Here is a 24139-nt window from a genome sequence, read left to right on the forward strand (position 1 = left end):
AAAATAAACCATTCATAACGATTATAATTCAATATTAAAATTACTTCGAATACATAGATAAGTCAAGTATTCAATGGATTTCCATTTGAATCAAAATAAGAAAATATTTCCAAAATAGAAGGAGTCATCTTATTAGATAGTAAAGAAAATGAAACAGTTTAGTGGTTAAACTGATTCAACATAGAATAATTTATCATATTTATTAAATGACGTAATATACTTAGTTCCGTCTCGTCAAATAGTTTTCGAACACGTCATACTTAAAATATTTGTTTCACTTAAACAAATGCAAGATACACGAGAAAATTAAATAAAAAAAATTATACGCACTTCTCTATTTAAAGTAAAATTATTTATTATTTAAATTTACGATTATTTAAATTTATTGTTAATTCACTACTTTAGTAATCATTCAATGTCCAAGAATTTCTCAATGAATGAATATTTAGCATATATGTTAAGCAGAGCAAAAAAGGATTAAATACAAAAGTAAACTACAAAAATATTAATATTAAAAATAAGTTGAAAGGAAGTTAAAAATAAAAATATGTTATTGAAATTTGACTAAAAAATTAATTCTATTACATATTAAATTTTATTTTAGTTTAAGGAAAAAGCATACACATGAAAGTTTTTTTTTTCAGAATATGAAAATTATTTGCATCCAAAAAATATTTTAAATACAGTAGTCCTCCTTCAAGAAAAAGTTTCTTCATTCTACGCCAATCTACCCATTTCATGACGTCTTATAAATGGCAACCTTCTCCACGCCTAAGGTTATGTTTTGATTCTCTAAATCACTGCAACCCCAAGAACAGAGCTCTTAAAAGTTTTCGCTCGCTCTTGGTACCGAGTGTTTGAATGAAGTTATGACAGGAGAGAGTATGTGCTGGACGATTTTGTCATGATATCCTCATGGTTCGATAATGAGGTGTTATGTCCGTAATTTTCTGAGATGGATTGTGGCCGCAGTTCTCATAATTTTTTACACCTTGTTGATAATTCTGTGGCAGGTCGACGTCCCAAGAAATCAGGTGTCTCAGTGGTATGTGAGCAAAGATGGCGTTGCCAATGAAAATAATGCCAAAACACGTGAATTCTTACCAGAAAGAGCGCCTCGTTCAATATTGGACTTGGAAAGCGAAAATCAGAATTTCAAACTAAGAATTCCAGCACAAGTCACTAGCACTGCCAAAGACAATTTTAACACTTCTCTTAGCACAAACTTGAATGATCTTTTCATAAGTGTTAAAACGACGAAAAATTTTCATCAAAGCAGACTAAATGTCATTCTACGGACGTGGTTTGTTTTGGCAAGAGAACAGGTAAGTTACTTTTTGAGAAGTGAAATTTTATATTCAAACTGTCAAAATCAATAACATGGGAATTAAATGATTTGAAAGAAGCTCTTAAAACTATATTTTATTTGGTGAGTTATTGAAGCAAGTTCAAATTTTGGTTTATATTACATGTGCGATAAATTTAAAGTTTATTCGTATCAGTAATTCATTTATTAAAGTGCTTAAAAATAATAAAATCAAATGTTATATTGCAGTTTGTCTTACAGAATAGTTAATTTAATGTGACGATTAATATGAAAAAAAGAACATAATTATTTTACAACCATAGAAAAAACTATTTCTATTCATAAGAATTTGATAAAGGTATACAAGGACGTACAGCAATCCATGTGATATTATCCTTTATTTAAAAAGAAAGAATGCTTATTTATTTAAATAAAAATTTTTGCTGATATACAAATTTAGAAAGTTTAGTTAAATTTTGGTATATATTTAATTTTATTTAAAAATATTTTGGTATATTATATGCTTAAATGAGTTTATAAATATATACTATTTATTTAAGGCAAACAATTTTAAATAATGATTGGAACTTTTATAAATCATCTGACACCCATTATCTGATTTTTATAAATAATAATATATTGTTTTTTATTTACTATTCCCAGACTCTTAAATTACAAATAATGAAACAGTAATTTTCATATACTCTGGTTGAGGACATGAAACTTTACATATGCATTTGAATTTCTTTTAGTATGTGGACAAGTTGAACCACTTTAAAAACAAAACAAAGGTGTTTTTGTTTTGTTTTATGCTGACATGAAGGAATTAGTACTGAAAATTATTGCCAGTATTGGCTATTATATATGCACAGATATATATATTACCGTTACACCCAAGATATACGGTTTCAGTTAATATATGGATATGAAAAAGTTGGTTGGAATGCTGGTGGATAATCATTAAGATTCAAATCTGTAGATATTCCAGAATTTTATAATATTTTATTTAAAAGATTTTTTAATTGAAAAATAAAACTTTTTAGACGAAGACATGCTCATTGATGTTTTCTGTTTGTTGAGATTGTTTTGTTATGTTTGCAAATTGAATTCATTGTTTACATAGACTTACCTTTCCCATACAGCAATACAGATACTTTAATCGTAAATTTTTTTTTTCATTGAAGCTGTTTTAATTTTATCATGTGAGACTTACTCTTATGATTATATCAGTACTATACTCTTCCCATGCAACTTATGTCTCCTCTAATCACCCAGTACGTAATTTCACTTGCATTCTATTGATCTTGTAAGTGACTATCTCACACTGATTATTCAGGTAGAAAAAACCCGGAATAGTAACTTAAAACAGATGAATGATCATATTATCAATTTATATATGAAAAGTACATTTTTTTTTCATATTTTTCAAGATATTTCATTTTGCTCATTAGATATAAAGGCTAAATTAAGGAATATGATGCTATCACCAAACTAACTTTAAAGGTAATAAATTTACAAATATGATAATATAAATGTATTCTTTACTTCATATTTGGCAAGGCTTTTTTACTGTTTGACATAATTTTACAGAATTTTTGTTCTGTGTTCTTTAGTTTTACTGTTAGAAGTTAATTCTTTTTAAAATTCTTCTGGTATATTTTAGATTGTCTTCCATATAGTATGACGTTCTTCAATTTCTTTTGTCTGAAAATGGTGAAACATTAATTACTGGAACTTACTAAAAATTAGGAAACTAAAATGCATATTTAGCTTTATGTCTTTTAACTTTAGATTGTTTTGTGCTTTAAGTTGTCGATAACTTTTTTCCATGAAAGGAAAGGGGACAAGGTACTTAAATTCATTATTAAACTTTAGTGTAGAAACTGAAACGAGTTAGTTATGCAATAGATGTGTCACTTTTGATAGTTATCCCTATTTACAAATATTATTTTCATGATAATATAGTAATAATCTCTTGATTTTGGATTTATAACCTCTGTTCTACCAGAACCATAATGCTTATAATCCTGGTACAAATAAAATCTGATCTTGAGGATTAAAAATCTTGATATGTGAAGAAATTGTGAAAATACCAGATCAGTTATTGCTTTCGTCACTTATCTGTATTTAAAAAATAATGAAGTTTGCTTTAAAAGAGCCCATGCTGTCCGTGTTACTTTTTAATGGGATGCAAATATGATTAAATTATCTTTAAAACTACATGTCCTAGGAGCAGTAAAGAGGGATAGTTGATTTTTTTTAAAGTTTTATTCTTCCCTAAATTTCTACTTATTGTTGGAAAAACTTGCTGTGAATATTAACAAAATGCATATCCTTAAATAAGCCTGTAGTTGAAATTATTTTTTTTTTTAATTTGAAACTAAAAAAAAAATTATGATTTCAGAAGTAGTTTTTTCATTTTTTTTTTATATTTAAGAAATTTGTATTAATTAGTATTTGTGAGGAACTTATTCTTTAAACTAACATTTTGTTATAATATTCTTCAAAACTTTGATAGTAGCAAGATAATTTTTCATCAAGAATAAAAACTTGCTCTTTTAATAAAAAAATAGCATTATGTGCAGAAAATGTTTCGAAATACAAATAAAATCATTGCATTATTTTTAAAGAACTATAAAATAAATATTGGTAAAGTTAATCTTTAAAGAAGTATGAATTTCTTTGTAGAAGAAATGCATTTTGCATCACTTTTCCTCTAAGAGAATTCATATTTTGAATAATATCTGATGTATAAATCCATACAATTTAAAATATCCACTTTTATAATTAATAGGTATGATGTGGTAAATTTATATGCAGCAGTAAAAGAAATTATTTTCGAAAATATTTTCTATTTATTAAAATATTTATTTATTTAAAATATCTTCTATTTATTACATGTTATGGCCTTTTTTTTAAAAAAATAGAAGACTTTATTTAAGAATGATCCTCCTCCTTATAAGAATGATTCCTTTTATATTGTTGATTTCCTTAATTTCTCCTGATTTCATCACTTTTTAATTCTGCTTAAATATCTTACTGAATTTTTTTATTATTTTTTGTAGGCAACAGGGGCCAGTTTTTAAATTGTGGAGTATTCCATCAGAAAATTTAATATGCATAAGCTTTTTGTAAAGTTTATAATTTGAAAGATCAGTTTAGTTAAAAAAAATTTTTGTTCATTAACAATTTATTGTTTGGTGTAATTTCTTGTTTAAATTTTGCCTACAAAAGGAGACAACTTCTTGTATGAATGGTTGGATTTAATTTTAGATTGGGAAAAGATGGAGTTCACTGTTTTGACAAGGATTTTATAAATATGAAAAGCAAATATATTTCTCTATATTTTTGATGTGCTATTTCAACTTCATAGTAGCATACCGTTTTCTCAGGGTTATGCCATCTATGGATTGCTAGCATTTCTATTTAAGAAATTCGTAAAAAATTCATGCAACTTCAAAAAATTAAATTAAAAAACCGCGATTAAATTCACACTATGCTTCTATTTACTAAGTTAGCAACCGAGAGATTGAAATTACTAATACTTTTCTTAGAATTGCAAAGCAATTTAATTCTCTTTTATTAGTCATTGTTATCCAATGTTTAATTATAAGTAAGGTAACCCCCCTTACATATATAACTTTTAGGATACTTACATTTTTTTTTAATCGTTTTCTTGCTTTCTATGGTTTATGGAACTTAGATTTTATCTTAAGTTTCAAAATCTATTTTCTTTATTTATTAAAAAACATTTCATTATCAAAAGAACTAGATTTTAGATTTAATTCTTTTATTACCGATTTTGTTTATTTTATCTGAATTCTGTACGATGTTCCTAAAAGAAGAATTAACAAAATTCCACTAGTGAATTACAATAAAACTTCCGTTAAGAAACCATTGCTCTACATTTTATGACACGAATTTCTAGATTTCCCAGAAGCAGGGATTGGCTTTTTTAACACATGCACTTGTCGTGTGCCACTGTTATTTGACAAACGTAACCACACGTGTCATCACACAGCCTATTCTTCGTTTGGGACATCCCGTTCTTTGTCCACCTGCCAGATGTGCAATAGATTAAAAAATTAAATGCCCATTTAATCATCTTGGCATGAATGTCCTCCATTTTTTTTTAAAATTGTTAACAGCTGTATAACGAACGATACAATTTTATTTTGTTCTAGCCTCCTTTTTACGATTTGCTGGTTCGCCTTGATTATTAGTGATGTTTAATTTCAGACGAACTACTTATGCATAACTTGATGTTCATTATTCCTTTAACGAAGGGTTTTTAAGCAGCAAATTGTGACAGGGTGATCTTTTTATAGCCTTCTCAAGTTTTGTTTACCGTGTACAATGGCGGATTTCTAACTATATGGCCTAGAGGCCAGACTGGCCTCTGTTCGCCAGGCCAAGTCAGGATCGCATGCAGATCGATTAAAAATACTATATTCTTAGCTGCCAAATGAATTTATTTGACGCTTAACAGAACGCCTAAGATTCAAAATTTGGCACATATAGTATATTTTGGGGAGTGGAAATGTGTGCATCGGAATTTTTTTCCTTCATGAAGTTTTAGTTAAAATTTTAATTCAAAGTTAAAAGAGAAATTTTGGGGCTTTCCTTTTCTTTATTCCTGATAATATAATAACACAATTTTTTTTATATCATCTTAAAATTCAAAGAATTGTCTTTTTAATGATATTTGTTCTTTTGGTAGATAATTTTTAAAAAAAAAAATTAATGGAAATATATTTTAAACTTATTTTACAACAATATATTTCATTGTTGAATTGAAATTCAAATCATTTCGTTGTGGCTTTTTGTCATCTTTGCTTATTTCCCCATTATTGATGATCAAGATTCTTCCGTAATGAATAGGTTTCTGTTTAAAGTATATTTTCAGTAAAATCTTGGAATTCTTTTGTGCTTACAATTAAGATTTAGTTTCAGAATAAATTATTGGTGAATTTTTTTAATGCATTCTTTTTAAGCACTGCTTTTTTTTCCCTGTGATATAATTGGATATATAGAAAATTAAAGAAATTCATAGTACATTAAACAGAAGTTAAACAAAATACTTATTTAAAAATTTTAAAAGCTATTAACCACGGTGAACCAACTAACTAAATAAAAAAATATATATGCTCACAAAGGTAATGAAATATGGATTTAAAATAAATCCGTACTCTATTTTTAATTTGAAGATGTGCTAAAGATAAAAAGATGTTTAAAAGAAAATGTGCAGAAATTTAAACCTAAATTGCCTATTTTATTAAAAAGAGAAGTCTCATGATGAGTACTACTGTATGCCACAGAATACCGAAATCCGATTCTGACTATGTGTATGGATCTTCCAAATAGATTTAAGCCCCTGGGCTCATAATGTCATTAAATACTCAAGTACTCGAGCAAAATTTCAAATTACACTTTGTCCTTTGCAATAATGCGGTGATATAAATGGCTCAAATATTTTACTGATTCTTCTTTAGTTTTCAACAATGAAAGAAAATTATGCGTTTGAAATTCGATGAAATGATGAAGACAGTTTTAAATTTTGTTGTAATGATGAAATTGGTATAGTTGAATATTATTCGAAAAATTACTTTAGAATTAAATTGTTATCATTAGAAAAAAAGTTATTGAAATTTTAAAATGGTATAAAAATTGATATTAATCAGTAATGTTCCTGGGAGTTATAGAAGAAAAACGCCTAAAATTCGATTATTTTTTAATTAAAATTTTAAAAAAACCCCGTTTAGAAGTGCCCTTTAAATTATGTGTGTCAAATTCAGTGTCGAGATATGCTTCTTCTTTTTATTAGTGATATGACTTCGGAAAATTGAACAATACTCTTCAGTCAAATCTTAAAAATGTTTGTTTAGATTTCTTAAAACAATCGAATTTTATCAATTTTTTAAAAAAAATTTGTTGCTTATCTTATGCCTTTGTATTAGACTGAATTAATTTATGTTGTGATTTCATTTTATGTTGGTTCACCATTTGTGCGTAATGTTTGCGCCATTGTCCAAAATTGGAACACTTAAGAAGCATCCAATTAAATATCCATGATTCTTTGACAGGTTTTGAATTTGCTCCAAATGATTCAGTATCCTGTAGGTTTGGATAGTTCCCTAACATTTCAATTGTTCAGAATGATTTAAATGTTAATGTTAAAGCGTTTTATTTATTTATTTTTGTTAAAAAATATAGTAAGTACTCCAGAATGGTATTTTAAGATTTAGTTAATGTCACAATGCTGGAATGAGGGAATCTAAAGTAAGCATATTTTAAAAATCAGTAATTGTATTATAGAAGTAGCCTTTTATAAAACGAATTACAATGAGTTTAACTTTTGATATCAAATTGCTAATTGTACTTTTCAATAGTAAACCTTAAATTCACTCGTTGATAATTGATTCTAATTCCATAGTTGCACCTGATTACGCTATTCCTCCCATTTTTTATTAACATACTAAAAATTTGGTAGTGGAGTAGAAAACCGACGCATTCTTTTGTATTTCTAATTATTCAGATGATATTTTCAATTACCAAATCTAAGGATTTATAAATTGAGACGAAAAATATAAGAGATTGCGAGAGAATAGAATATACAACAGTTAGGTTATTGAATCATAGAAGAAAATAATCGCAATTAGATGCACTTTTACTAATTCTGAAAATCATGCAACTCGAAAAGTAAAACCAATTTTTCATCTTTAAATTCGGAATTATTGATTACCTTGTTCATTTTCTCCCTTGTTTTTCTCTACTTATATAACTCAATGATCCTTCGTTCCCTTTATATATAGCCAACTATTCCAATCAAAAAAATGTTTTGAAAATACCTTTTAAAAACCTATTGCCTTTTTAAAAAATTTGCGAAAATTATATTTAAAAAAATTGTTAATCAATTATATCCTTCGAGCAACTTGTTTAAATATGAATTGATGAATGCGATTTTAAGAAATACTACAAGTTGTTACCATATAAACTTTACAGATCCTTCGCGAGAAATTCGGAGCATCGGCAAACTCTTGTTTATTAAATAAAGCACATTTCTGATGACATGCATTTTATCAAGCATCGGTTATTGTGATTTTCAGACCGTTGTGTATGCCCTTTCGGCATAAAAATCAAATAATTTTCACACATATGCATCGTTGCTTATATGAGCTATGAACTTTACAATTGAAATGTAAACACATCTTCCGCTTCACTCACCCATGAAGGCATGCGACTCATCTTATTTTTTGTGCTCTCAACTGGATTTGGCGCCTGGTTTCTTGAAAATATGTTTGCGTTAACTCGCCGTTAAATATCTTGTTTGCTTGGCTTTAAGTGATAGACACCTGGCAGGCAGAGCGTTGTTTCACGTATATACTTCTTTCTGTTAAAATAATAAAATTTGTAATTAATATCGTCGATCAGATTTGGTAATATAATGTTCGTATATTGTATTGAAATGTTAGCGAATAATTTTATTTTATACGCATAGCGCACGACGAGATTCCTGGAATGTTTTTCGACTTTTTGGAGTCAATCAACGTTACATCGAAAGCATAATTATGCGTTTTTATCTAATAATTAAAATACAATGTTTTGCACTTTTTTGTGATATGGCCCATTCTTTAGGTATGCAATAGATTCTGAAATTGGTGCTGCATATTTAATATGCATCGTGTAACCGCGAACCGAGACCATCTAGATCGTAAAATAATTCTTGACTATCAGTTTGGCATTTATAATATAATGAAAAAAATAAAGTAAGATTTGGTGCTTTAAATTTGTTACTTTGCGTTATTTCTCTGCTAAATTCTGCTATTATAGCCTTTGTATTTTAAATGGAAACAATCATGTGATGAAACATTTGTTTTTATTAGATGAAAATAAAATAAAAAAGGTTTTAAATAGTTTCCCTCCTTTGGGACGCATCGGAATTTCTTGTAATATTTGTTATTAATAATATTTATAACTTACTCAAAGGGTCTAAAGCTGGGACTATTGATAATCTTGCAAAGCTGTGTGCGTCTAATTCTACTAATATTTTCGAGTAGATTTTAAAGCTAATTTTTTATAAATTTAAAAACTTTTTCTCGACGATAATTTCTATTTCTACTAATATATTATTTTAAAAAGGGAATAGAAAAGCTTTTGTCTATTATCTTTTGTACGATATCCTAATTCAGGTCTGTTTTTGTCATATTAAATAAAAGACCCCTCATAGTCCCATTTTTTAAAAAATTGATTGTCCATGTTTCTTCAAAATATGAGCAGTGTTTTTCAATAGTTACAACTATGAACTTTTTTTTTAACTTTTAAAATGTGTGGTAAAAGCAGAATGAAAATTTTTTTACTTTCTTCAGTTACATTTATAGGTTTGCAATTTGAGTGCCCTTTTTACGACTCTTTAATTTACTCACACAATTAGGTGCGGTTTGGGTTTAGCTTTGTATTAGTCTGTCATACTCGGGTTTTTTCACTTTTTCTTATAGTTAGTATAACAAGAGAAGTAGAGAAAGTATTCGTCAAAAAAACTCGGGATATTGACGGATCTTCCTGAATTCGGAAAACTCATTTTTGAAAAATATTTGTCTGTGACAAAGATAACCGAAAAAAACGCTTTGAGCTAGACGGATGAAATTTGATATACGTTTTTTGCACCAAAATTGTGGTTTTTATTAAATTTTGAGTAAAATCCGTCCAGAGGAAGTCTGTCTGTCCGTTTGTTTGTTTATAAATTCACCCGATAGCTACAAAACGAAGGGAGCTAGAGAGATAAAATTCGATGCAGAACATAATATCTATAGTGTAAATACTTACCAAATTTTCAGTCAAATCCAGTTATGGGTTGACCGTCTGTCGTCTGTATTGTTAGAAACATGTAAACGCGACGACTTAAATATATCAAGTTTGGTATGGAATTTTGTGGCTAAGAGTGCAGATTTGTTTCAATTGGTCGTGAAAAACGTGTCTAAAACACAAATTCGATTTTCATACACCACTGACCGTGCGCCAAAGATTAATTGCGAAAAAATTGCAAAAAAACTGGCAAATAAAACAAACTCCTGTGTTTTCTTTCTTTTTCTAAAATTTCTGCTACCGGTATTGAACGTTTGGTTCGATATTGCAATCTCTAATGTATAACGAACATATGCCTTTTGGATAAAAGAATGTGAAAATTCGAAATATAGTAACTAATAAAAGTATTTTTTTCGTAAATGATACACGGAATTTATTATTTATTTGAAGATAATTATCTTTTCAAAACTGAGCATGCTTTTCTCAAAAAAATTGAACATCATCCGTCAGGTTTTTTTCTACTAATATATTTTCTTTTGTCGATTATTTTAATCCATTAAATAGGGTATTTATTATTTGTTTTTTGCTGAAATAGTAATGTTTTAATGCAAAACAATTTTTTCCATGTTAAAGCCAATTTTCTGCTGTAGCAAATGAATGCAAATGGGCAAGTAAATAGAATTTATCAAATTTTTTCAAAGAATTTTATCTCAGACCACATCTTTGATATTTAAATAATTCAGTGAAAGAAATAAAAAAGAAAAAGTAAATGAACCTGTCGCGTATCTGTAAATTTACGTAATTTCTCTACTTATATTAAAGGAAAATATGTGTGCTTGTTGACATTGTGAAAACCATATCATTAGATCTAGAGCCACCGAATTTGAAGCAGATATACTTTGAAGAGTGAGAATGTGCACCTTGGAGCGATTTTTAAAAAAATATGTTGATTTGAATTTTAATTGAAAACTAAGCGGGATTTTGGTGTTTTTTTACGCGAAAACTTCGATGTTGTTTAAACAAATGTAATTTTTATTTTATTTAATTTATTTTTTTATATGAGCCGATTTTAATGAACATGCAATTTTTTTCCTGAATGTTGACAATATTAAAAACAATCATTATTATTTTTGCATAATTTTCTACAATAGATTTCATTGTTTGATTGAAATACAAACCGTTTTCATCGATCGGTCAAATATTTAGGCGTATGATTTTCTTTTATTGTTGAAAGCCTATTAAATTTAAGTATTCTATTTAATGCCTTTGTCGCTCACATTGATGAACAACAAAGGGATTTAGAAATATGATGAAAATTAAATTACTAATGGGATTAAATTTCATTAGGAATGTTTTAGTACATAATAAATAGAACAGATGCAAGGCTATTAGAAAAATATGGCTTCAGTATTGATTACACTTTTATGCTTAAAAATATTTTGTTGAATAAAAATCATGTAATATATTAGAGATTTAATTAAATCTATATTCTTGGTGAACTAACTGGTTGCCAAAGGCGGCTATTGTACAATATTTTAAGAACATTTTATAATATATTAATATAATACTACTTTGAGATTAATTCTCTGTTCCCTCAGAGTGAAATAATTGAGTTTTAGAATAACTTTCAAGTCCAAAAATGGCTTCCTAATCGCGCTCATAATTAACTCGATAAATATTTTTAAATTAGTGTGCTTTTAATTTTTTAAAAATCTACGTTGTTATTAATTAGCGTCTTTAGAGTTAATTATTAATTGCATATTATTGATAGCGTTCCATTCCAACTTGATCATCCTTCAATTGCAAGTTTTTCTTTTAAAAAAAAGACTTAATCAATGTAAAACCGGATACTCAGTTTGAAAGAAAATTGACGTCATTCGGAGATTGAATGACCCCATCTGTTCCTCAATCCACATATTTCTTTTTATTTCGAGCCAATGAAATGCTGTTACATTATTCAGTATGACATTTTCTCAGGATGTACATGCTTGAAAAATGATGATTTAAAAGTCCTTATTTGACAGAAAGCCATCGAACTAAATGTGTAATAAACTATGATGGAACCTCGCTAATGCGACGCTAACGGGATCACAATAAAAATTCGATTTATTTATATTAATCGATTGTGAATATCAATAAAAATTCGATATTCACAATAAAAATTCGATTATTATTATTCGATTAAAAATTGATTATTATTTATTATTTGATTTTCTTTAAATTCGAATAAAGAGAAAAATGTACAATTAGAAACAAACGATAATTTTTTAATTTATGAAGTTAGTAAAGGTTTGTTTTTAATGCGTAACAGTTCTAATAATAAATACTTAATGAGCTGATAATAAGTAGTGTTTTAATAAATTAAATGATAATAATTAAAGTTGCTTTGCAATAATTTTTAAAATATATAAATCATCAATAAATTATTTTTATTAACAATATACATCGCTTTGAATGCTACAGTTGTACTATAAAACTTCAAAATAAATAATCAAATTCACAACTAACATGTTTAACGTGTTTTTTAGTACAATGTAATAATTTTTATAATGCTTTTCTGATTGCTAAATAATGGTGTTATTACTTTTCTGATTGATTGTGCAAGTTTTAAATCATGGAATGAGTAATGGGCTTTTAGAAATTATCCCCTTTCGATCACTGAGGATGCAAGGCAGGGATTAACGGAAACAATAAAAAGATAAAAATAATTTCCTGTTTTGATTGTGAATTAATAAAAAAAAAAATCGAATTATAGACAATATTTCGTCATTACGTTAACCGGAAACGTTATTGATCAACGTTATGATTACTTCGAATTACCGACGGATTAGAATTAATTGCCATTATTTCATCCCATAGTCGCCAGAAAAGTTCACTTAAGCGTGTTATTTATTATTGCTTATTATACGAGTTTTAAAACAAGTTTGTGAGGTCGAAAAAAATGTGAATGTATTTATAAAATTTCAGCAATATATCTCCTTTAAAAAAAAAAATCAAAAAAAAAAATCTGAATAAATAAACGAAAATGACTTGATTTGTGGGAATAGAATAATGTTTTTGTGCATATAAAAATAGAGAAAATATGGAATTAGAAAAATGCGAAAAGGAAATCACGTTGCTATGGTATTTTTTGAATTGTAATTCCGTGATAAATTTTTTTCAATTCTCCAATTTTTTCCGATGCGTTGAAAATAAATTTACATATTTCTGCTTAAAAATTCAGCAAATAAAAAAACAAACAAACCTGGAATGTTTCCTCCTTTCGAGTCTTTCATATACTTTTACATACGAAAGTCATTTGTAACATGTAGTCAGAACCTATAAAAATACACTAAAAGTTTTCAGAACTAATCTGCACTGCTGGCCAGCTGACTCGCCTAAATTATTGAAGAAGAAAACTTTCAATTAAGTTTTTAATATTTAATTCAGTATTAATAACTTTTTCAACAAAATATTATTAAACTTTATATTTCGATAAAGATGTGACTCGTCCTATTTACGCAGTTATGTTTATTTATACGCTTCTTTTTTTATAATCATTTGGCCTAAAATTTGAAACAGGAAGTGATTAAGCTTCAACTATTAATCCAAGAGTATGCTTTGATGAATGAAATCGGTTCATTGAAAATATGAAGATACAGAATAGTATCTTTCAGCATTGAAATTTGTGTGTGCTATAGATTATATTTCATGATTTATATGTTGTCTCAGATGATTATTGAATAAAAAAATTGATTCCTGTGTACGATAATAGAGAGAGAATCTATTTTTATAATTCATTTAAGTCAGAGGAAAGACCAACAATATTTAAAAATGGGCAAATGAAAAAAAGTTTTTTTTTTTATTGCTTACTTGTTTAATTAAATCTTAATTGTAATTGCCACAGATTGAGGGTGGATAGCATAAGTTGTTTTAAATGAAAATATAGAAAAGTAAACTAAGCCGTCTTATCTTCAGTAATGTGAGAAAATTCCGGATTGGAACATTTGTGCAGATAATGAAAACGGTTTTAGTTTTTATACAGTAATGGAAATATTGTTGTTAATATGCTTACAAATTAATTGATATTAGACAAATTTATGGAATCGTCTGTCTTAATAACGTTGAAGAGATATTTATTTTTGATGTGATATAAAAATTGTTTTTGAATTGTGACATTTTGAACCGTTATAGCAGAAAATTATAAAAATTTCACCATTCGAAAATTTAAAATTAAAAAAATAATAATAAAAAAAAACAATGAGTGGAAATGTACTCTTCTACCGAAAGGTTGTCTTCTTTTTATTATTTTCTGGTTTTGATAGATAAGCATAGGGGTAATAAATTTTGATCATTATTTCAGAAATTATTACTCCCACTCCTTCCTCTTCCAAAACATTAAACCATTACCATTTAAAAAATGAATTAATAAATAATTAAACATTTAAAATGTTTTCAGTGATGTAAATTTTTTCATAAATGATCCCACCTCCTTCATTTCTATATTATATCTTTGAAGTATAGTCAATCACAAAATTTGGTGTATGTTTTTTTACTGCAAATTTGTTTTTTACAATTTCGACCAAATTTATTCTAGAAAAAAAAAAAACTAATTTATAAATGTTTTTAATATTTTCACTGGTAGGAATATCTACGCACTTGGGAATTAATACAATAACTGTAAATGTATGGGTGTAAGTAGCGTGATGCAATAGATAGTTACAACATATGTTTTATAAACTTGAATGACTGGAGGCTTGTTAAAGCATCATAATTGGGACCATTTTAGTGAAAAAAATGTCGATTGTTTAATTTTTTAAAAAAATCTCATTTTATTGATGGAAATTTAGTTTATGACTTCAGTTTTAGTGGAAGGATCTCTCATCAAATTTCATTCATCTAGCTCTTCTTATAAGCACGGGTAGATACAGTGTCATCCAATAACTAAATGCCAATGCCCATTTATTGAACAATTCAGTGGATACCGGATATGGACAAATTGATAAGAGCATTTTCTCCTCTTCCAAACTTCATTAAAATCTTCAGGTCGATTTTTTATTTTTTTTGGCGATTTTAATATAGTTGGTGCCAGAGGGAAGAAATTTAAGTGGGTTGTATTTCGCGTTTGCATTTTCATAATTCTCTTTGTGGCATGTTTCAACATGTCGCACACACACGCGCACTTACGCACTCGCATATCTGACAGATAAATTAATTACCCTCAATAGTTATTTATAAATTATCTCAGGAAGGATATTCATTGTTCTTATTTGTGCAGATTTTAAAATTCCAAAAAAAGCTAAATCTACTTATATATGTATATAATTTTATCTTGATGTTGAAATTAGTTGTCACCTTATCTGATTTTAAATATTTAAATCTGCAATACTGTTAACGATTAAATATACTAAAAATACAGAATTTTCTCTCTGAAACAATCCGGTGTAATTTTTCGAAAAATTAACGAGTAATTAATTTAATGATTATTAATTTCGGAATTATTTTAAGAAATAAATGCATTTGCTAGAGAAATTAAAAAAAAAATACTTTCAAGAAGATTTTAAGTACTGTTAAGCATATGTTAGTGGTAAGAACTTATGCAAATACCACGCTTAAATACTTCGCCAACTAAATCGCCAAAGCAATTTCTTCGGATCCGGTTGTTTCTCTACATGGGGTGGGGAGGGACAATCCCTTCAGAAGCAATATTATCGGAATTAATTTTTGGGCCGCGTTAGAAAAATGAAAACTCCAAAAACCTGTCGTAGAGGTCGAATTCAAGTTCAGTCCTGCCCGCGCCTGGAACTGAAAAAACAAGAAAAACGAAATTAAAAAGGCGAGCAAAATTATTGGAACCGGCTAGTGCCTTCATTACTTTGGTATTTGACCCCGCGGCAACAGACTCGGCTACTTGTTGCTACTGAAATCCTCCCCTCCCCGCGCCCACGGGTTGGCAGTCTGGATTTCTTCTAAATATGTCTGTTGGATGAGGAAAATAACTAACTGGGCCTCTTTTCGCGCCGCAGCTACTGCTGTGGGAGCCAGTTCGGGTAATACTTTTTTTCTCCCCTCCTAGCTTGGCGTCATTCTGCAATTCTACCCACCCCTTGATTTATATGTGAAGGTTTGTGTTCGCCGTCTTGCCTTTCACGATCCCGGGGTTCGCAGAAGTGGAATTTTGATGGGCTGAAAGAAAAAAAACAAAACAAAAAAACATGTGGGGCCTTCGCTTTCTCTTCTGCTTCCCATTTTCTTTCTTGCATATGTTTGTGATATTGCCTTTATTCTGTATTTTGTAAGACTTTATCTAAAAATATTAGGAATAAATAATTTGTATCAAGTAATTTGTTATTGATCATTATCGATGCTTGGAACTTTTGTTGGATTTTTCTGTGGTGTTTTTTTCATACTTTCTTTTTTTGTGTGTTTATTTTACTACTAATATTTTATTTTTCAAATTATTTTTATTTATTGCTTCCGGTTTATTAATCCCATGCAGTATTAGGGATAATTTGTTCAAAATAGTTTAAAGTCATTGCGCATTTGGCGATATTTATTGTAGTCAAGTTTTAATAATGTTTTGGACCAGGGAAGAAATCGTTTTGTTTTTGTCAATCCGTATGTTCTTTCTGTTGTGTTTTGTCTTGCGTATTTTTTTTTATAGTTTTTACTCCAAGCTGTGTTATTCAAGATGTATTATTTTAAATAATTGGTAGTTACGGAAAATTTCCTGTTGTAATACTACGAATTTTGTTCCATCATTTTTTGTTCTAATTAAACATTTGAAGAAAGGATGTGGATATTTTTGTTTATTTCGGTATGAATATGCATTAGTTTCATAAAAATCGTCTTAAAAGCTGGCAAAACAGTAAGTAAAAGTATAATAGTAAATTCCGATTTCTTTTAAGAACAGAAATAAATTTGATTGAAGTCTCTCTCCTAGTATGAAAGACAAACTAAAATCGGGCGATTTCAAGAAGTTGATACGGTTGATTAAATATTTGAATATAGCAATCGTTATTATATTGTAAAATTCATATAATCTGAATTGCAATCTGGATCGCTTTGTGATGAAATTCGCAGCCAAAAGCTTATTACGAAAGTATGAATAAAGGCAGGAAACAACTATCTTCTATATATTCACAATTGGTATGTAAATAACATTGTTATTATAGTCATTAAATTTATGTTATAGCTAGATTTTTTTTCCCTTCATTAAGTAATCCTTTTTTTCATCAGTTATTCAATAAATTGGATATTTGATCTGATTCCGTTTATCTAGACATCTGGATTTCTACTATACATGATTAGTAAATACTCTGTTGGAATTTATAGATTGTCGTATCTATTTTATAATTATTTTAAATTAATATAATTTATTTTGCATAAAACCTTTTATCTGCATGTTAAAAAAACCGAAACAACAATAAAAAAAATCTATGCATATTATTTTCATTATCTTGAATATAATTATACAATTTTTAATTTTTTTTTTTTTATATTGAAGACAAGTTGGTAATATTCCATTTACAGATGAGTAGCTTATAAAATATTAAAGACTCGAAAGTAAATCATTTGTTGATAATTATAACTATTTTTACCTTTTCGTGTACAAAGTATAGAAAACTTATTGTAATCGTCAAAGAATTCGAACTCGAGATTTTGACGAGTCTCCACGTTTTAGAAACTGCCTGAGTTAGAAAAATATATTTTTGAAAAATGTCTGTCTGTCCGTCTCTGACAAAGATAACTCAAAAACACCTTGAGCTAGAATGATAAAATTTGGTATACGGTGTTTACATCAAATTAGTAGATTTCTGTCAAATTTTGAGCAAATTCCATGTTGAGGAAGTCTGTCTATCCAGCTGTTCGAATATAAGTTAACACCATTACTACAAAACGAAGAGAGCGATATAGATGAAATTCTGTATGCACATTTAACATTTATAATGTAAACAGTTTAACATTTATAGTAGTAAGTGCGAAAAATGCGTCTATAACAGAAATTCGAGTTTCGGGTTCTATTCGCTACAATGCATGGGATGATCGCCAAAAAACTCGCCAGGATCATACGATAGATCCAGGAAAAATGCTAAATTCAAGCCAAAGGTTAATATTTCATAACTATTATACGCCAGTGCCATGCAAGTCGTTCACTAAGAAAACACCTTTATTAGAGAATGCGAGAAAGTTTTGGAGGGATCACTCCCACTGGTTTATTCAGTATTAACTATATTCTCTTGATAGTTGAATTTTGATATTGCTTTTACACACATAGTCCTTTGTTTTATTCGGTCCTAATTCGTTCTTTTTCATTTCAATTCCCCCCCCCCAAAGACTATTAAATTGGATGTGTTAGATATTTCACCTAAAATTACAAGAAATACGATTTTTAAAGATGTAAATTCGATCCATTACTATTTAGAGTCCTTAATCAAATGCTACGACAATCAGAAATAATTTTAGTATCGGAAAACAAATTTAAAAATATTTTCTTAGAAATATCATTAAAATGAGGGGGGGGGGGCAACCCTTGAATGACTCTTTCGAATTTAATCAGTTAATACAATAATTCAGTTCTTAAAGCATAATTGCTATATTTAAAATCTTCATTTCAATAAATATTACTTCCCTGGCTTCCATTTATTTTAATGGAATGATTTAAAATATCGATATACGAGGGCAATTCAGAAACTAACCTCCGATTGGTCACAGTGCGGGTAGTGGGGGGAGTAGCGCGCCATCTGTGCATTCACACGCTCAGCAGGTCAGTCGGCATCAAGCCGTAGTCGAGTGAACATCGTACCTGCGCTAGTTTAGTTTTTGTGGCAGTTTGAAATGTGTGCTGCAATAGAAAATCCCGCCAAATGTGAAGTGCGTGCTGTTATAAGGTTTTTTACAGCCAAAGGATACTCTGCAGCAGCTATTCATCGTGAGCTTTGTGCCGTGTACGGACCAAAAGTTATGAGTGAAGGAGTTGTCCGTGAATGGGTACGTTTATTTAAAAGTGGACGAGAAAACGTTCATGATGAAGAGAGGAGTGGTAGACCATCCTTGGTGACTGACGAACTCGTTCAGACAGTTGATGCAAAAGTTCGTGAAAATCGACGTTTCACAATGGCGGAGCTGTCTACTGATTTTCCACAGATTTCTAAGACTCTTTTGTACGAGATAGTGACAGCAAGATTGGGTTACCGTAAGTTCTGTGCACGATGGGTGCCCAAAATTCTTACTGACCACCACAAAAGTCAAAGAATGGCCTCTGCATTAGACTTTCTGTCACGTTATGAGGACGAAGGAGAACCATTGTTAAACAGAATCGTGACCGGTGACGAAACCTGGATTAAGTACGTGAACCCTGAGACAAAAGAACAATCAAAGATGTGGGCACATTCAGATTCGCCTACCAAACCAAAAAAAGCCCGGCAAGATTTTTCTGCCAGAAAACTGATGGCAACGGTGTTTTGGGATGCCAAAGGGGTGTTGTTGGTTGAATTCATGGAACGTGGGACGACCATTAATCAAGACGTGTACTGTGAAACACTAAAAACATTACGACGGGCTATACAGAACAAACGCCGTGGTATGCTGACTTCCGGTATCGTTTTTTTGCACGATAACGCCCGTCCTCACTCTGCTCGCAGAACAACAGCCCTTCTTGAGTCCTTCAAGTGGGACGTTTTCAACCATCCACCTTACAGCCCAGATCTGGCGCCAAGCGATTATCACCTCTTCATGCGTATGAAGAAATGGCTCGGGTCCCAGCGGTTTGATGACGACGAAGAGCTCAAAGATGCGGTCACAGGCTGGCACAAGCGGGTGATTTTTATGCAGAAGGAATTTCAAAGCTTGTGAAGAGATACGATAAGTGCCTCAATCGTTATGGAGACTATGTAGAAAAATAGTGCAAAGATGTAGTTGTAAGATGTATATATTAAAATATTTTTACTTAACTTGGTGTATTTTTTTCAATCAACCGGAGGTTAGTTTCTGAATTGCCCTCGTATATCCAGAAATTAATTTGAATTACGTTTTGTTATGCGTTTCATAAAGATTCAATGATGACGAAATGTTTGTAGCTTGTTATTCAGCTAGTGTTGTTTCAATAAAAATTATGTTATTTCGTGTTATTCAAATATATAAAAAAATATTTTAAGTATATTTTTATTTTTGTCCGAATTAAAATATTAACTTAAATATTGTACTAAAATGATTATATCTCATTAAAAAGTGCGCTTATCCCAATATATTACATGAATGAAATAATTAATCACACTTTGAATTATGAATCGATAGTATGTCTTGTTTTGAGCGGTTCGTTGAACAACTTTAAGTTTTTGCTATGCTAAAACAGAATTAACTCGACATTTTTTTCAAAGATAATTTAGTTTTCATACTGATGGAGTCTGGCGGCTGTAAAAAAAGTTCGAAAAGGTATTGGAAAAAAGGTTTCAGAGTTTGAATAATTCATTGTCCCTTGCATTGCTTCGTGAGGCACTCCTGTAAATCGTGAAGCCGCAACGAATGTAACGATTTCACCTGTAATTAAACGATGGTTATGAACCGGATCTTTTGAGTGATTTAAAAAAAACCGTAGCTTCCGGAAATGTTTACTTCGGCTTCCAAAATGATCCCCCCCCCCACTCTCCCTTTCGCTTCCAAGAAGCAAATTAAAAGAATAATCCTTGCGACGAAAAAAATATATAGTACTTATTTAAAACGGCCAATGGATTTGTTTTTGCCTTCTTGCTTTGGAGGGTCGTTCAGATGGATTTCACCTCTCCCCCTCCCCCCCCCCAAAAAAAAACATTTTTTTTTCATGCAGAATACTAAGAATATAAAGCACATTAGAAAATTTACGATTTTATTTTGAGAAACGTGAGCTATAAAATAGAAGCGAAATGCTCTCGGTCTGAAGAAAATGTCCCTTTTTTTTTATGTCGGGTGCAAATTTTCTTACAGCTTAATCCCCCTTTTTTTAAGTTTGTGAAGTGAAATGAAAAAGGTTCACCAAAAATTTTAAACTGAAGTTTTTGATGAATCTGTATACTTTAGTTATTTCTGAATAGGATTTGAGCAAAGTTATACAAAAATGCAACAAATAAGGCCAGCAAAATTTGGAATGCAATCGGTCTCTACCAAAATTTCCGATTTTTTTAAAAATCAGAATATTATTTATTCGTTAATGTGTTTGTGAACACAGTAACTCAAGAACGCAGCGTGCTGGATGGATGAACTTTGACATATATTTCTGATATTAAAGTTGTTCAAAATAAGAATTAAAAAAAAAAATCTCCTTATAGATAAACTGCCTATTCATGCGTTACGCAGTTTCAACGTATGCATATATATGCAAACATAGCAGGCTTGTCAATGAAAATTTAAATCTGCTGTCTTGATATTAAAACTGTTGATAGGCATCAAATTTTGGGTCCAGTCTGTCTGCAGGCATTCGTACTTTTCTCCATTACAAAATGTGATGAAAAAAAAAAAAAAAAAAAGTACTTTTTTTAAGTATTTCGAAAAGTCGAAGAGGAGAAACTTCTTTATCTGATTAAAAGTGAAACAAGGATTTCTGAATTTGAATTAAAGTTTTACAAGATTATTCCAGATCAAGTAGTTCAATCATTGAGCCTCTTCATATTAAAAAAAAAAGTACTATATGTATAATTTTGATCCGGATAGAAAATGTGGTAAAATAAAGCTTAGTTAATTTTTTAGTTATAATGGAAAATCTAAATTACTGGGCTAAATTCATTACGTTAAGAAAATAATTTCAAGCTTATAAAATTAGAAATCTCTTGATTCTTTTGGTGTACATTATAATTTAATAATTTTCTTAGTTGTGTCTAAAATGCTATTTTATCGAAACTCATTGCATCAAGTTGATGTCTTGAAAAGTATGATAGTGTGTTTTCCTAATAACATTTATCACGAAATGATGCCACTGATTTTTCCTTCTTGCTTCTGCTGTATCGTAATCGCCTGAAATATTTGCAAGTGCATGGTTTGTAGTTTTGGACTTCATTTCTCCTGTTTTGCATTGTTCCTTTTTTTAACTGCATCTATTCATATTCACATGTTATTATGTCGAATTCAATGCAACAATTTAATTTTTGAATCCATTGCATAGTTTGCAAATAGAGACAGTACATGACGAGTCATAGCAAGGTTTGGTGGCATTATTTGTGAAGTTTTAACTTGTCATCCCTATGTCCACCAAAATATAAAGATTTATGGAAGCAGATTTTTAAAATTATTATTTTGTTTTGTTAAGGATGACATAATATTAATTATTTTGTAACAATTTTTTATGAATTGGAAAAAAGGCAAGTAAACTTCCATTTTATTAATAAACCAGTTTAATGTACAATGTGAGAAATCTCTTTTTGTGTGTGTTGTAGTTCCTAGTGCATACTTTATTAAATTGTGTTACAATAATAATACATATTCAATTGTTGCAATTTTTTTTCTCATGTTTCTAATTTAACAAACTATAACTTTACCATGACACCTAGAATCTCTTCATTTTAACTTTTTGTTCTGCAAATTTTGAAAAAATGTAGCTAAAAGTATCGATTTTGACGACATTATTTTCAGAGCTAGAGTGCTTGGTTCATTATAGATCTTAGATATTTCTTAATTTGTTGGATTTCGGAAAATCCGCATGATGCAACAAAAATACAAAACGAAGAAAAAAATCTTAATCCGGAATATAAGTATATCCCCCCCCCCTTCTTCCATGCACTCCCATTTATAATGCTAAATCTTTGCAATATCACATCGCTCATTCGCATTTTGCTGTCATTATAACTCGAAAAATTATAACTAAAATTAAATTATAATGTTAAGGAGCTTTTAAATGATTTGACATTACATTGTATAACAAAAAAGCGCATTAACATAAAATCCGGCAATTTCTTGTCATCTCTCCTAAGAATTGGTGCTTGTCGCACCCGCCAGCCTACGCCATTGGACTTAACAGCAAACCGTTCGCCAGCGCGCTTTTATATTTGTCACACGATTATGACATTGCCTGAGTTGACTCCATTATACTTTCAAATGTTTATTTTTCTGAATAACATTTATCATGTGATTTACAATTCAGAAATCTTTATCGAACTACTTACTGAATGGTCTTGTATTTCATGAACTATTGCTCCTGTTTTTATTCCTTGGCGTATGACCTCGGTCATGTCTTTTTTTTCTGTGATTTTGTTGTGTTCCTGTATTCTAATTAAAGATTAGCGTGTCCGTAGTTACATATTCAGCGTTTCATCTTCCCGCCTGTCAAGATATCTCGTGTTCGGCTTCCATTAAGCTGGAAGCTTGTTTTGTTGGGGAATATTTTTTCTTCTTCCTCCCAAGCCTCCCCTCTCCGTCCTACTTTCGTTGGCGGTTTTGAGTATCTAGGGTTGTGTATCGCTTTCTTTCATTCACTCTATTAATGAATATTCCTGTACACTTCTGTTTATTCCATTGAGTAGGAATTGAATTTAGAATGATGGTTCAAATACTTATACTTATGGTTTCATGCGTATTGTAGTTCTTTATCAGTTGTGCACTTTTTAGTAAATAATCTAATCATGCCATTCTGCTCTGTTGTTGTTGTCCGTCTGTTCTGTGACAAAGATAATTTGGTTTGGTTATATTAACGTCCCGTTTGAAGCAATACTAGGGTTATTTTGGGACGGACCTCGTAATTTTGAACCACGGTCAGATGACGAGGACGACACCTGAGCTGGCACCCCCTCTTCACACCACACCAGCGGGAGGACTTTTGGTCATGACGGATTTAACGTGCAACAGACCCCCTTACACGACGTTCTTCGGTGCAATCGGGTTACGAACCTGAAACCCTCCGGTTCCGAAGCCGAGACCTTACCACCAGCCCACCGCGGCCCGACGAGGATAATTCAAACGGGCTTTAAACTATGCGGATGCAATTTGACATACTATCTTTACACTTAATTTATAGATTTCTATCGCATTTTCAGCAAAATAGACTTAGAGGAAATCCGGCTGTCCGAATACATGTTCACACGATAACTA

General features: G+C 29.9%; 1 protein-coding gene across 1 annotated transcript in view; it reads left to right on the forward strand.

Moving 5' to 3' along the window:
• The first annotated feature begins 796 nt into the window (after window positions 1–796).
• Window positions 797–24139, forward strand: part of LOC129984599 (fringe glycosyltransferase-like) — a 49759-nt gene continuing 26416 nt past the window's right edge. Inside the window, exon 1 of the mRNA XM_056094526.1 lies at window positions 797–1325. Coding sequence (XP_055950501.1) covers window positions 927–1325 — 399 coding nt within the window. The 5' untranslated portion in view covers window positions 797–926. The remainder of the gene's footprint in view (window positions 1326–24139) is intronic.

The sequence above is a fragment of the Argiope bruennichi genome, chromosome 9 (assembly GCF_947563725.1).
Source record: "Argiope bruennichi chromosome 9, qqArgBrue1.1, whole genome shotgun sequence".
Lineage (NCBI taxonomy): Eukaryota > Metazoa > Arthropoda > Arachnida > Araneae > Araneidae > Argiope > Argiope bruennichi.